Source organism: Engystomops pustulosus, chromosome 1 (assembly GCF_040894005.1).
Source record: "Engystomops pustulosus chromosome 1, aEngPut4.maternal, whole genome shotgun sequence".
Classification (NCBI taxonomy): Eukaryota; Metazoa; Chordata; class Amphibia; order Anura; family Leptodactylidae; genus Engystomops; species Engystomops pustulosus.
The window spans coordinates 178,549,922-178,563,756 of record NC_092411.1 but is presented as its reverse complement, the minus strand read 5'-3'; the positions used below and the strand labels follow the sequence as shown (position 1 = coordinate 178,563,756).

The 13,835-nt window shown below is 43.8% G+C and overlaps 1 protein-coding gene across 3 annotated transcripts in view; it reads right to left on the bottom strand.

Moving 5' to 3' along the window:
• Positions 1 to 13,835, bottom strand: part of LOC140068392 (poly [ADP-ribose] polymerase tankyrase-1) — a 150,621-nt gene that overhangs the window by 55,979 nt on the left and 80,807 nt on the right. For all 3 annotated transcript variants that reach the window (XM_072113995.1, XM_072113996.1, XM_072113997.1), the window contains 5 exons: positions 13,640 to 13,706; positions 9,568 to 9,754; positions 6,478 to 6,599; positions 5,405 to 5,496; positions 4,652 to 4,730 (listed from right to left, as the gene is read on the bottom strand). In XM_072113995.1, the coding sequence (XP_071970096.1) occupies positions 4,652 to 4,730; positions 5,405 to 5,496; positions 6,478 to 6,599; positions 9,568 to 9,754; positions 13,640 to 13,706 (547 nt within the window). The remainder of the gene's footprint in view (positions 1 to 4,651; positions 4,731 to 5,404; positions 5,497 to 6,477; positions 6,600 to 9,567; positions 9,755 to 13,639; positions 13,707 to 13,835) is intronic.

Genomic DNA, 13,835 nt, shown 5'->3' with positions numbered 1-13,835 from the left:
CCAAGCGGAATGGGTCCGGTTTGATATTTAAAGGCCTGTAGTACAAAATTATAAAGTTGTTCATTCTCCATGTTAGTTTTTTTCCCATCAAATGCCACAGCATAGGCTGAGTCCATGAGTGGTTAAAGAGTTTCATAATTAAAGTTTAACATTGCAACTTGAAGTCAGCATAAAAATTAGTAGAAGAAAAAGGGCAAAACTGCCCCTTCCAGCTTACAACCTAATTTGGTAATTACAGGCCGTCTCCAGTACAAAATAGGATCTCTTTAGGAACAGGCCTAAAAAACCTGTCAGGTCAACCAAGTCAGCGGTTTATGTGATTTATACATACCATATATACTCATATATAAGCCGAGTTTTTCAACACAAAAAATGTGCTGAAAAACGTCCCCTCGGCTTATACACGAGTCAATAGCGATAGTCAATGGACTTAAAAAATAATAAACTTATATACTCTACCTCCGGTGGCCCCGATGCGCAGCGCTGCTCCCCTGATGTCATTGCGGCTGTAACGTCGTGCTGGGCGGCGGCGTGTTTTTCTCCCGGGCGGCGCCTAGTTTGACGTCAGCAGCGGGAAAGAACAATGGCGGCGCCCAGCACGACGTTACAGAAGACAGAAGACGGGCGCTGCAGCAAAAAGAGGAGCCGGGCAGCCAGAAGACGAGCCACGATGACATCGGGGGAGCAGCGCTGCACACCGGGCCACTGGAGGGTGAGTATATAAGATTTTTGTTTTTTTTAAATTCTGGGCTGGCTGTATGCCACTGGGGGGGCAGGCTGTATGCCACTGGGGGGGCAGGCTGTATGCCACTGGGGGGGCAGGCTGTATGCCACTGGGGGGGGCAGGCTGTATGCCACTGGGGGGGGGCAGGCTGTATGCCACTGGGGGGGGCAGGCTGTATGCCACTGGGGGGGGCAGGCTGTATGCCACTGGGGGGGGCAGGCTGTATGCCACTGGGGGGGGCAGGCTGTATGCCACTGGGGGGGGCAGGCTGTATGCCACTGGGGGGGGCAGGCTGTATGCCACTGGGGGGGGGCAGGCTGTATGCCACTGGGGGGGGCAGGCTGTATGCCACTGGGGGGGGCAGGCTGTATGCCACTGGGGGGGGGCAGGCTGTATGCCACTGGGGGGGGGCAGGCTGTATGCCACTGGGGGGGGGCAGGCTGTATGCCACTGGGGGGGGGGCAGGCTGTATGCCACTGGGGGGGCAGGCTGTATGCCACTGGGGGGGGGGGCAGGCTGTATGCCACTGGGGGGGGCAGGCTGTATGCCACTGGGGGGGGCAGGCTGTATGCCACTGGGGGGGGCAGGCTGTATGCCACTGGGGGGGGGGCAAGCTGGGCAGGCAGTATACTGATGGGGGCAAGCTGGGCAGGCAGTATACTGATGGAGGCAAGCTTGGCAGGCAGTATACTGATGGAGGCAAGCTTGGCAGGCTGTATACTACTGGGCGCAGGCTGGGCAGGCTGTACACTACATGGGGGCAGGCAGTATACTACTGGGGGGCAGGCTGTATACTACTGGGGGGCAGGCTGTATACTACTGGGGGCCAGGCTGTATACTACTGGGCGCAGGCTGGGCAGGCCGTATACTACACGGGGGCAGGCCGCATACTACTGAGGGGCAGGACGTATACTACTGGGGGGCAGGCTGTATACTACATGGGGGGCAGGCTGTATACTACATGGGGGGCAGGCTGTATACTACATGGGGGGCAGGCTGTATACTACATGGGGGGCAGGCTGTCTACTACATGGGGGGCAGGCTGTCTACTACATGGGGGGCAGGCTGTCTACTACATGGGGGGCAGGCTGTCTACTACATGGGGGGCAGGCTGTCTACTACATGGGGGGCAGGCTGTATGCCACTGGGGGGGGCAGGCTGTATGCCACTGGGGGGGGCAGGCTGTATGCCACTGGGGGGGGCAGGCTGTATGCCACTGGGGGGGGCAGGCTGTATGCCACTGGGGGGGGCAGGCTGTATGCCACTGGGGGGGGGGCAGGCTGTATGCCACTGGGGGGGGGCAGGCTGTATGCCACTGGGGGGGGGCAGGCTGTATGCCACTGGGGGGGGGCAGGCTGTATGCCACTGGGGGGGGCAGGCTGTATGCCACTGGGGGGGGCAGGCTGTATGCCACTGGGGGGGGGCAGGCTGTATGCCACTGGGGGGGGGCAGGCTGTATGCCACTGGGGGGGGGCAGGCTGTATGCCACTGGGGGGGGGCAGGCTGTATGCCACTGGGGGGGCAGGCTGTATGCCACTGGGGGGGGCAGGCTGTATGCCACTGGGGGGGGGCAGGCTGTATGCCACTGGGGGGGGGCAGGCTGTATGCCACTGGGGGGGGGCAGGCTGTATGCCACTGGGGGGGGGGCAGGCTGTATGCCACTGGGGGGGGCAGGCTGTATGCCACTGGGGGGGGGGCAAGCTGGGCAGGCAGTATACTGATGGGGGCAAGCTGGGCAGGCAGTATACTGATGGAGGCAAGCTTGGCAGGCAGTATACTGATGGAGGCAAGCTTGGCAGGCAGTATACTGATGGAGGCAAGCTTGGCAGGCTGTATACTACTGGGCGCAGGCTGGGCAGGCTGTACACTACATGGGGGCAGGCAGTATACTACTGGGGGGCAGGCTGTATACTACTGGGGGGCAGGCTGTATACTACTGGGGGCCAGGCTGTATACTACTGGGCGCAGGCTGGGCAGGCCGTATACTACACGGGGGCAGGCCGCATACTACTGAGGGGCAGGACGTATACTACTGGGGGGCAGGCTGTATACTACATGGGGGGCAGGCTGTATACTACATGGGGGGCAGGCTGTATACTACATGGGGGGCAGGCTGTATACTACATGGGGGGCAGGCTGTATACTACATGGGGGGCAGGCTGTATACTACATGGGGGGCAGGCTGTCTACTACATGGGGGGCAGGCTGTCTACTACATGGGGGGCAGGCTGTCTACTACATGGGGGGCAGGCTGTATACTACATGGGGGGCAGGCTGTATACTACATGGGGGGCAGGCTGTATACTACATGGTGGGCAGGCTGTATACTACTGGGGGGCAGGCTGTATACTACTGGGGGGCAGGCTGTATACTACATGGGGGGCAGGCTGTATACTGATGGAGGCAAGCTGGGCAGGCTGTATACTACTGGGGGCAGGCTGTATACTAATGGAGGCAAGCTGGGCAGGCTGTATACTGATGGAGGCAAGCTGCATACTACTCGGGGGCAGGCTGCATACTACTCGGGGGCAGGCTGCATACTACTCGGGGGCAGGCTGCATACTACTCGGGGGCAGGCTGTACAGGCTGTATACTATAGGGGGCTGGCTGGTTATATACTAGGGAGGGGCTGTGACCAATGCATTTCCCACCCTCGGCTTATACTCGAGTCAATAGGTTTTTCCAGTTTTTGGTGGTAAAATTAGGGGTCTCGGCTTACACTCGGGTCGGGTTATACTTGAGTATATACGGTAACTGTTTGCATGAAATATTAAGCATTAAAGCCTGCCGACTCATTTCAGTACCATCAGGCAGAGCATCTTACTACAGAAAATGAGGTAGAACCTTTGGTTTGGGGGGATACATGTGCCTGACAGGTTTCATCCAAGTTGAATTTGTATTTAATTCAGAACAGGTATATTTTGCAAGTGTAACTCTAGAAAAAAATGTTTTAGATCCCTGTGACAATTGGATTTTATCAATTATAGAAAAAGGATTAATAATAAAGCTTTGCAGCGGACAACTTTACAGCTGTACACTGCAGCCTGGGGCTAAATACAGTAAATTACTAGCATCCAGAGGTCACAGTGGACAGTTAGGTCATTTTGTAACAAGGGGTCATCAGTAAGTGGGGTGTCCTTAAGTCAGGGACAGCCTGGATATTCTATCTCAATTAAGGAAAGCTAGAAAATGTTCATCTTTCTCTACTTTAAGACTTCTGTCCTTCTCTAATTACAAGGGATGAAGCTTTAAACTCTCAGAAGCAGTTTGTATTGAAATGACACAAAGAGAGCTCATTTCAGATAGATGGCCAAGATACTCCAATTAAATTACTCGCCCTGTTGCCAGGAACGGAGATGAATCAGAGGCTGAGCAGCAAAGTAATTTTCATAAAAGCTGCATGCCTTTGAGGTACTGTAGGATTTTGAGATAAATGTACTGACCTAATATTCTAATTGTATTAAACCCCAAGCTATCTGATAGAGATAAGTACATAGCTTGGTATAGAATTTAAAATATATAGGCAAAAATAAATAAATCTAATATATATATTCCAAAGGAAACTCAAAGCAGCAGAGCAGGTATCCAAAACAGCAAACATATAATAAGTGCAAAGTCGTAAATGAATCCAGGCAGAAAGGATCCTCCCAATAATAATGATGAAAAGGCAGCACAAAAATTAAAGTTGAAAAAATTGTATTTATTTAATCCATAACTGACAACGTTTCGGCTCTTACAAACCCGAGCTTTTCTCAAGTCAATGTTTGCCCCTTCATTGGATAGATTTTCTAAAAACATTTGACATAATATTTTTAGTTTTTCGATCCGATGTATATATTCCACCGTTTTGAGCTTTTTATTATACCACGTGTGTATAATATAAATACACAAACACATTTTTACTTAAAATAAAAAATTTTTGTTTACCTTTGCTCCATGTTTATGCAAAACTTCGACTACATCGTTGTGAGCTCTTTCTGAAGCTACATGTAACGGTGTCATGAAACTAGAGAAAATAATAAATTATACATTCAGAATATTAAATTATAATAAATTATATGTTCAGTATTTTAAATTATGCAGTATTTAAAGCAAATCTATTATTAAAATCAAGCATGGATAATCCAGGGACACTTACTAATACTCATCCAGGAACAGTGAATCATCTATTAAAATTATGCTTATGAGCCAGAAGGCCTGTAGGGGGCCTTGCAATAGCCCCTCGTTCTGTGGCTTCATAGGCGGTTACATTGTCTCACCCTCCCCCTGCTCCCCTAACAACCCTTCCTTCGGCCTCATGTAATCTCAGGACAGCAAAGGAAGTTTCAGAACATTGTGGGAGAGGGAAGTGCTAACTGCACACGTGCTAAGGGATCAGGGTGGGGCTCAGGCAAAAACGCCCACAGGCGTTAACATAATTTTAAAAGTTGATTTTAGAAGGAAACAAATGATAACAAATATAAGAAGATTACCACAGTCACAGTGCCTGGATCTATGAGCAAGTGTCACTGATTTATCAAGCTTGATGGTAAATTTTCTTCACGAAAACAGAGTTTAAGTTTATTTAGTTTCATCCTCCACACTGACATAGTAACTACTGTTTCTTCAGATTTGACAAACCTTTGAACAATGACCAATTTACTGTCCTATAAAATTCAATGGCACAAACACAACACATACTCTTTGTTTTTTTCGTTAACGCTGGCTCCCTTCCTGAGCAACAACTCTGTTATCTGCTTCCTCTTTGGATGGAGCGAGGCCACTGCACAATGCTGTAAGACATAGCAATACACGTTAGACAAAGAAATAACACAAGTAAACACATACATAAAGTGCCCAAAAGCGCATTTAGATTTTGCCGCTTTTTATGATATCATCTCTATCTTTGTTATATTGTCCTAAGGCAGTCTTTCTACAAGACACACAGATGGAATCCTTCAGTCATTTATCAAAAGTCTGGCTCAGATATACAATGCGCTGAGCAAAATGTAAGAGGGTGATCAATGGTAAATTATGCTCCTCTGAAAACAATTTCGATTCTATAACTGCAGTGCCAAGGATGAGCAATGCCCATGTCATCCAGCCGAATAAGAAGCCAGAGAATAAATTGTCTACTTGGTACAGCGGTCTGAAACCAAGCATTGCCTCCAGAAAAACAAACTTTCTGTTAGCCAGGGAAATGCACAGATCCCCAAAGGCACACACCAGAAACATTATTCATTCAGTGTGACACGTGTTCTTTTAGGGAAACAGATCTGCATAAGAGGCATGGAATAAACAATCACAATATTGTATCCATGATCAAAATAAGACAGTGATGCATGATCAAAATAATAAAAAAACATACATTGAGAATGCTGTAGCTAAACTGATTCAGAAGCATATCTTGTTTCACCCCCCCCCTTCACACATAATTTGTTCCGAGTGTTTCGACCCATTCATCATAAATATAACCTTTTTTATCTGAGGCACCGAGTCAGTTTTCCATTTTTTTTTTTTTTTGGATTTCTATATGGGCTACCATGCATAAACTAAACAAGATATCCTTATATAAGGAATTTATTATTATACTGTCCGCTAATATGTTCAGCATAAATAATAATAATTATTAATATTATAAAGCGACACTGGAACAAATATGCTAAGACAATTTCTACATTCTGGCAATGCTACATATGTTTCAGCCAAAAAATAGTGGATTTAAATACAATATTTCCCCCACAACATGTGGAATCCGAGCCATCTGTTCTCACCAGTGCGGTCTCATGTGACTGAGGCTGCTTAAAATTGATGATCTCCAAAGCAAGTGTCTTCTTCACTTTGGCCAGGTCTGCCTCCCTGGCAGCCTGCAGCAGAGAATGGCCTTTGAATTCATCTGCAATGTAAAAAGGTTGGCTGTGTAAGCATTGCTACATTGGAAACAACCATTAATGACAAAACAGAAAGAAAATCATCATATGTGCAGTAGTGGGGCATTATCATTATTATCTGAATATAGACATAAAGGTACCGTGTATACTCAAGTATAAACCAAACTGAATATAAGCCGAGGCTCCTACTTTTACCACAAAAGACTGTGGAAACCTATTGACATGAGTATAAGCCTATGGAGGGGAACGCATTGGTCACAGCCGCCACCCACTATATAGCTATTCAGCCCCTTGCCCCGAGCATACAAATGGTCCATACAAAAATATGGTGGTAAGTTGTTTCAGATTAAATCAAATCAAAAGACGAGGGGGCACTGTCTCCGTCTGGAGAAATCAAGGTTTAATCACCAGAGGCAACAGGGATTTTTACTATGAGAACTGTCAATCTGTGGAATAGCCTGCCTCAGGCTCTGGTCACAGCAGGGACAGCAGAGAGCTTCAAGAAGGGTCTAGATGCCTTTTTACACCTAAATACGATTGATGGTTATGTTATATAGAATTGTTTCCCCCAAATCCCTTCCTTGGTTGAACTTGATGGACAAGTGTCTTTTTTCAACCGTATAAACTATGATACTATGATATAGCCAGCTAGCAATCCCCCAGTATATAGCCAGCCCCCTGCCCCATTACATTGCCAGCCAGCCCCAGTTTGCCCAGTTCATTAAAAAAAAAGTGTCAACAATCGCCTTTCCAAAGCCCCCCTAAGTCTTCTCCCTGATCTGTCCGGCAGCAGCAGGTCCATGTGACGTTCCAGCACACAAGCTTTGCCGTCAGCTGTGACGTCCCAGGCTATGAAGCCGGCCTGCCATAATATTGTGTGTGCCTACTACAGCACACACACTGATAATATCAGCGGCTGATGTCACAGCTTGTGCGACTAACCTGCAACTGCCAGAAGGACCCGAGAGTACGGAGAAGACCTGGGGGGGGGTCACTGGCAAGGTGAGTATTGACTTTTTTTTTTTTTTATTGACTCGAGTATAAGCAGAGTTTGGGTTTTTCAGCACATTTTTTGTACTGAAAACTCGGCTTATACTCGTATATATATATATATATATATATATATATATATATATATATATATGTTTTCATAAAGTAATGGACTAGCAGTGATTTTGTTATGAAATTGGTATTGTCATTGATAAAGATGAAGACTTTACAGGTGATCACTGCCTTTGTAAGCCTGAACAGTAGAGGAACTTATTTACAGCTAATTATGAACTATACCTACAAACAAAATTGAATACATTTACGATTTAACATCAGAACATATTCCTATATAATTAGTGGAAATTGGAATGGGTAGGTTAACCCTTTCAGGACCAAGGATTGCTGTAATGAGACCAAGGATTATTAATAAAGCTTGATTACAGACTCCTTACAGCTGATCATTGCAGTCTGGGACTAAAGTAAAGTTTCCAGAGAGCTTCACCAGAGGTCTCAGTGGGAAGAGGGGACCGTCTTTAACTAGGGGTCGTCTGTAAGTCGGGTGTTCTTAAGTAGGCAACTACCTGTATAAGGGTTTGTTATGTGTGAGACAAATTGTACATTCTAGTAGCACCATTTCATATTCTTTGCCATGTACTTTGAAGCTGGAAAAAAAAATGTCCTTATTCTGTTTGGCTTTCTTTTGAATAAATAATGGGTGGCCTGGATCACACCTTTCCAAATACCAAAGTATTACATTTGTCAAAAAGTTTTCAGACTGTTTTTTATGACATGTTGTACTTTGCATTTATGTTATATTTTAGCTGAAATATATTGCACTTATTTGTAATTGAAAATGGAAATTTAGTGAAAATTTTAAAAATTTTCCTATTTTTATTAAATGTTATACTCATCATACAGTTCAGGTTACAGTCCAAATTGGTTGATAACTAACATTAACCATATGTCTGCTTTATGCTGACATAATTTTTAGATGTTAATTTATTTTATTAGGGCGTTAGGAGGCTTACAGTTCGAACAGTGATTTTCCAAATTCATCTTCGTAAGGGTTTAAAAAGTTCTATTTATTAGAACCTCCTCATAAATCGCCCCATTTTTAAAATTGCTTCTCTCAAACTATTCAAAACATCCTTTGGTAAACTTGTTACTCCTTTAAGCTTCTCACAAGAATTAAAACAAAATGGAGGTTCTATTTGGAATTTTTACATTTTGACAAAATTATTATTTAGTCCTAAAATTTACACATAAGAAAACAAATATCAGATTTTGTTGTGCAGTTTCTTACCAGTAGGGCAATACCCCACATGTCAATGTAAACTACTTTAGGGGCCAAAGCGGAGCGCAGAATGGAAAGGGCACCATTGAGAGCTTATAAAGGGCAGATTTTGATGACACTGTTTTCAGGTGCCATTACACATTTGAAAAGTTCCGAGTACAGTGAACCCCCCCTATGAATGATTCTACTGTGGCAACTACAGCACCCAGAGAATTTATCAAGGTTTATATTGAGCTTTTTAACCATCACAGATGTTTTATAGAAAGTATTATTATCACATCTGATCACTTATTAAAAATAATACACTGCCACACTGATGAATTGTGCGGATGTATGGCAGTGCATTACAACAGATGTCAGATGCATAGGCTGACAGCTGCACTGCTGAGGCTGACCCAGCAGGCAGTCAGAAAGGCAGCTCTGAGGTCCTTTTTCAGACCCCGAGGCTACCATTGAGACGATCGACTTCCCATACTCGGCGCGGGGGAAGGGGCGATCGCCCGGGGGAAGAGGTGGGTAACCCATTTAGGTGCTCCCGTCATATTACATTCAGCCGGCCTCAAGCCCGGATTGCACAGGCTCTGCTGCTGAGCCTGTGTGATCCACATGACATTGGGGAACAACATTCACAATGTCTTGCCTGCTTCAAATATGCATGAAATCTAAAAAGGTAAAATACAACTACTTACAGGTTAATCTCTCCTTGAGTTCTGGAGTAGGGGCCATGTCCACTGCACTTTTTCCATGGCAATTGACCAGTGTTGGGTCCGCACCATGACTCAGTAGCAAGGAGCACACTTCCACTCGATTCTTTGATGCTGCTTCATGTAATGGTGTAAACTGCCAGAGATCCATTGCATTAACACAAGCTCCATGCTAGAAAAGGCAAGACATTAGATCATCATTCTGTATCATTCCAAGTGAGTAAAAGACAAGTCCTGCAGTTAAATTTAATACACAGACATTTAAACACAATCTCAAAAAAAAAACCTACCGGGAGTATTTTTACGCTGCCTAAATCAGTAGTGTGACCTGTGTTTCACCTTTTTACCTCTATACCCCCATTTATATATGTTGCTCCAGACACACACAGATTGTATGCCCCCTTCTACATTCCACCATCAATGATTCTCTTTGCTCATCTCTCTATGCTGCTTATGTACATATTTTGCTAAACTATGCTAAAAATGACACATACTAAAATGTTTCAAAATGTTTCCATTTTCGGATGCAAATTTTGCAATTTGTAGTAGCTTAGTTGAACTCCCTCAATATTTTAGGATATTTAATTTGTTTTTATGAAATGTCCTGCATTTACTTTCCTACACATTACATTACACGGAATTCCCTGGGAAATTGGTATAACTGACCTATAGTGTCTGAGAACTAAACTGTTCTTGTTGCCAATGGCATCCAATCAGGGCTCAGCTTTCTTTTATGAACTGCTGTGGGAAAATGAAGACTGAGCTCTGATTGGTTGCAAGGAGCAACTGGAACAAATTTGCCTTCAGACACTTCTGATAAAATCTTCCCCAATGTTTAGAAGAAGTATGAAAGGGTTAACCAAAGAATTTATAACTTATCTATCGAGTAATAGTAGTAATGTATTTTTAAGTGTGTGGTTTTCTTTCAATGAAGCGAACATTAAAAGAATCATAAATACACATTGTTAATGTGGTAAATGACTATTCTAGCTGAAAACCTCTGGTTTTTAATGTAATATTTTACATAGATGTATTTAGGCCAATTTCCAACAACCACCACTCCAGTGGTTTAATGGTACATTGGGGCACATTTACCAAAAACAACAATGCAACAACTTTTTTTTGAGCATCCTTAACCTGGGGCATGCAACATACTTCTGTCAGATTTTGTATGTTAAATGTGGCACACGGTCCAACTGTGCACCAGAATGCCCATTTCTGTAACAAAATTTTTGTTGCATGAAGAATAGTGCATCCGAAACACAAATGGGTTGTGCATAAAAAAATGTGCAAAGTCCGACAGAAAACTGGCTCTTGGTGCTTAGTAAATCTGCCACACTGTGGGCCACATTTATCACTTTTGTGCGCCTAAGTGTAGTAGTTGCGCCTAAATTCTGGCGCACTGATTTGCCAGAATTATCACAAGCTACAACCATCTGTGATAAGTATAGTTTCTGCCTCTTATTAATCACTTTACTTTAACACAGTTTAGGCGCAGTTTAGGCGCAATGTTAGATTCGGGCACTTACATGTGATCCTGCTACAAGCTCCTCTCTGCTTCTCCCACAGCCCAGAATGAAGATAACACTCACAGCAGCACCCAGGTGTGTGACACCCAGCACCCAGTGACCTCCTCAGCAGGGGATTCTCCTGGAGGGGATCCCCCAGTGCTGGTCTCCTGCTGCACCCCTGTAATTCTGCACAGTATCCCCCTCAGACACTGCAGAATTACATGGGGGACACTTGTTTGCAGTATCTGCTAAATTCTGCAAGCTTCTGCAAACTTGTGCAAACTTCTCTTGCTTTTGCTCTGAGCTCAGCGTTTGCAGAATATTTAGTAAATAGAAGGTGATGAACTGTAAATAGTCTGCAGCTCCTGTCTGTAATGTATCTAATTGTATCTATTATCTCTTCTAGTGTCTGGCTGAGCTTTGCTGCTAGAAATGAGCTCTTCTGCAAAGGGGCTCAGTGCTTTCTTCTCAGATAACGCCACCTTCGAGCTGGAGTGTTTTTGCGCCCGTTTTTGCGCCTAAATGCAAAAGTCGCACGTAATGAATATCATTAGGCGCAGCAAAACATCTGGAATTGAACGATAGATGAGGGAAAGGTGGTTATTTTAGCTGCGCGGCTAATTTGACGTTTAATCGCAAAAATGGCGCAAAAACGGTGCGCCTAAACGAAAAGGCGCAAAAACAACAGAAAAAACAAGTGATAAATGTGGCCCTGTGTTTGCTAACTGTGTAAGAAGGCTAATGGATGTTTAGAAAACCCTTGTTCAAGTACAGGCAGTCCTCGGGTTACGTACAGGATAGGTTCCTTAGGTTTGTTCTTAATTTGGATCTGTATGCAGGTTGGAACTGTATTTTATAATTGGAGCTCCAGAAATGTTTTTGTCCCAGTGACAAAAGATTTTTCTAGATGTTTTGCTATAATGGGACCAAAGATCATTAATAAAACTGCATTACAGACACCTTACAGCTGATCATAGCAACCTGGGACTAAAGTAAAGCATCTAGACAGCGTCACTAGAAATTTCAGTGAGCAGAGAGGACCTTCTGTAACAAGGGTCGTCTGTAAGTCAGTCCTTAAGTAGAGGACCACCTGTATGTTAACATAGCTGAAAACAGTTTGACTGATTAAAGACGCTATAAAACTGACCTTCTTTTGAGCTGGTTGAGAATCTGGAGTATCATATTTGTTTGTTCTATGAAACTTAACAATGGCCAAAAAAAAGAACTTTCATGTAAAACTATTTTTTCTTAGAAATGAAAGCCGTTCCATGCGACAAAAAGCCAGGAAACTTAAGATTTCCTACAACACTGTGTATTACTCCCTTCAGAAGAGAGCACAAACAGGCACTAACCAGAATAGAATGAGAAGTGGGAGGCCCCGCTGCACAACTAAGCAACAAGACAAGTACATTAGAGTCACTAGTTTGAGAAACCAACGCCTAACATATCCTCAACTGGCAGCTTCATTTACTAGTCCCCACCAAATGCCAGTGTTAACCTACAGTGAAGAGGAGACAGGATGCTAACCTTCAGCGCAGAGTGGCAAAAGGAAAGCGATATCTGAGACTGGCTAATCTTATTTGTGGGAGGGTCTTTTGAAAGCATGGGATGAAATTTCTCTAGATTATCTCGGCAAATTAACCCCTTAACATAGGCTGTGGGTGTTTGGAGAGTGCTCACGGGCTGAGCCCTCTCCATAGCCGGTGAGTGTATATTGCAGCAAACACCCACCGTTAACACACGCTATTGGTGGTAGCACTGATCGCGGGTATTAACCTTTCGTTTGCCGCCTGCTTAGCTGCCGGCGTAACTAAACTGCTTGTTGGCTTGGATTGTAAAAAAAAAATATTAAGAAACCATAGAATTTCAAATCACCCGCATTCACTAGAACAGATATAAAAAAAACCCCAGTAAAAATAATAAACATGTTAGGTATCGCTGAGTCTTAAAATGTCCGATCTATATAATAATGATTATTCCCAGGGTTTAAACCTGTAACGGAAAATATTGCACTTAGTGCATTTTTAAGTCGAAAATGTCACTTTTCTCCATTTTTGTCTTCAAAATGATAGCAAAAAATGACACCACACACAGCTCCGTACTGTGTATGAAAAAGTTATTAGTGCCAGAACATGGCAAAATAAAGAATTTTTTTTGTACAGGAGATTTTTGTAGGAGAACATTATAAAACCTAAAGAATAAAGAAGACATGTCATTTGGGGCGCACAGTGAAAGCAATAAAATCCAAGTCCACCAATTTTACTGCATTTAGAATTTTTCCCCACTTCCCTTCCATTCCGGCATGGAATATTAAATATATTAAATATATTATTTGCAAAATGAAAGTATTGGTTTTCATAGAACACACAAAATTCTCTGATTTACCCCAAACTTTTAAGCAGTAGAGGGTGTGTGTGGGTTTATATATATTATATATAGTTTATGTCAGGCAACCTATGTATGTATACATCAGATTTGCAGGTTTTATAAGCACAGCATCTATAATAATGTCAACTTAACCATGAATTTACATTATTGCCACCCACCTTAAGTAATAATTCTGTGACTTCAAAGTGTCCATATGAACAAGCGTTATGGAGAGGCACCAAACCACTATAGGTAGGTAAAGAGAAAATATGTATGAGTACACCAGACTAATAAAAGGTGAAATAACATAAATACTATTCTAATGAAATAAACTACTACTGGCATTGCCCTAAAACAGAAACTTCTAAGAATATT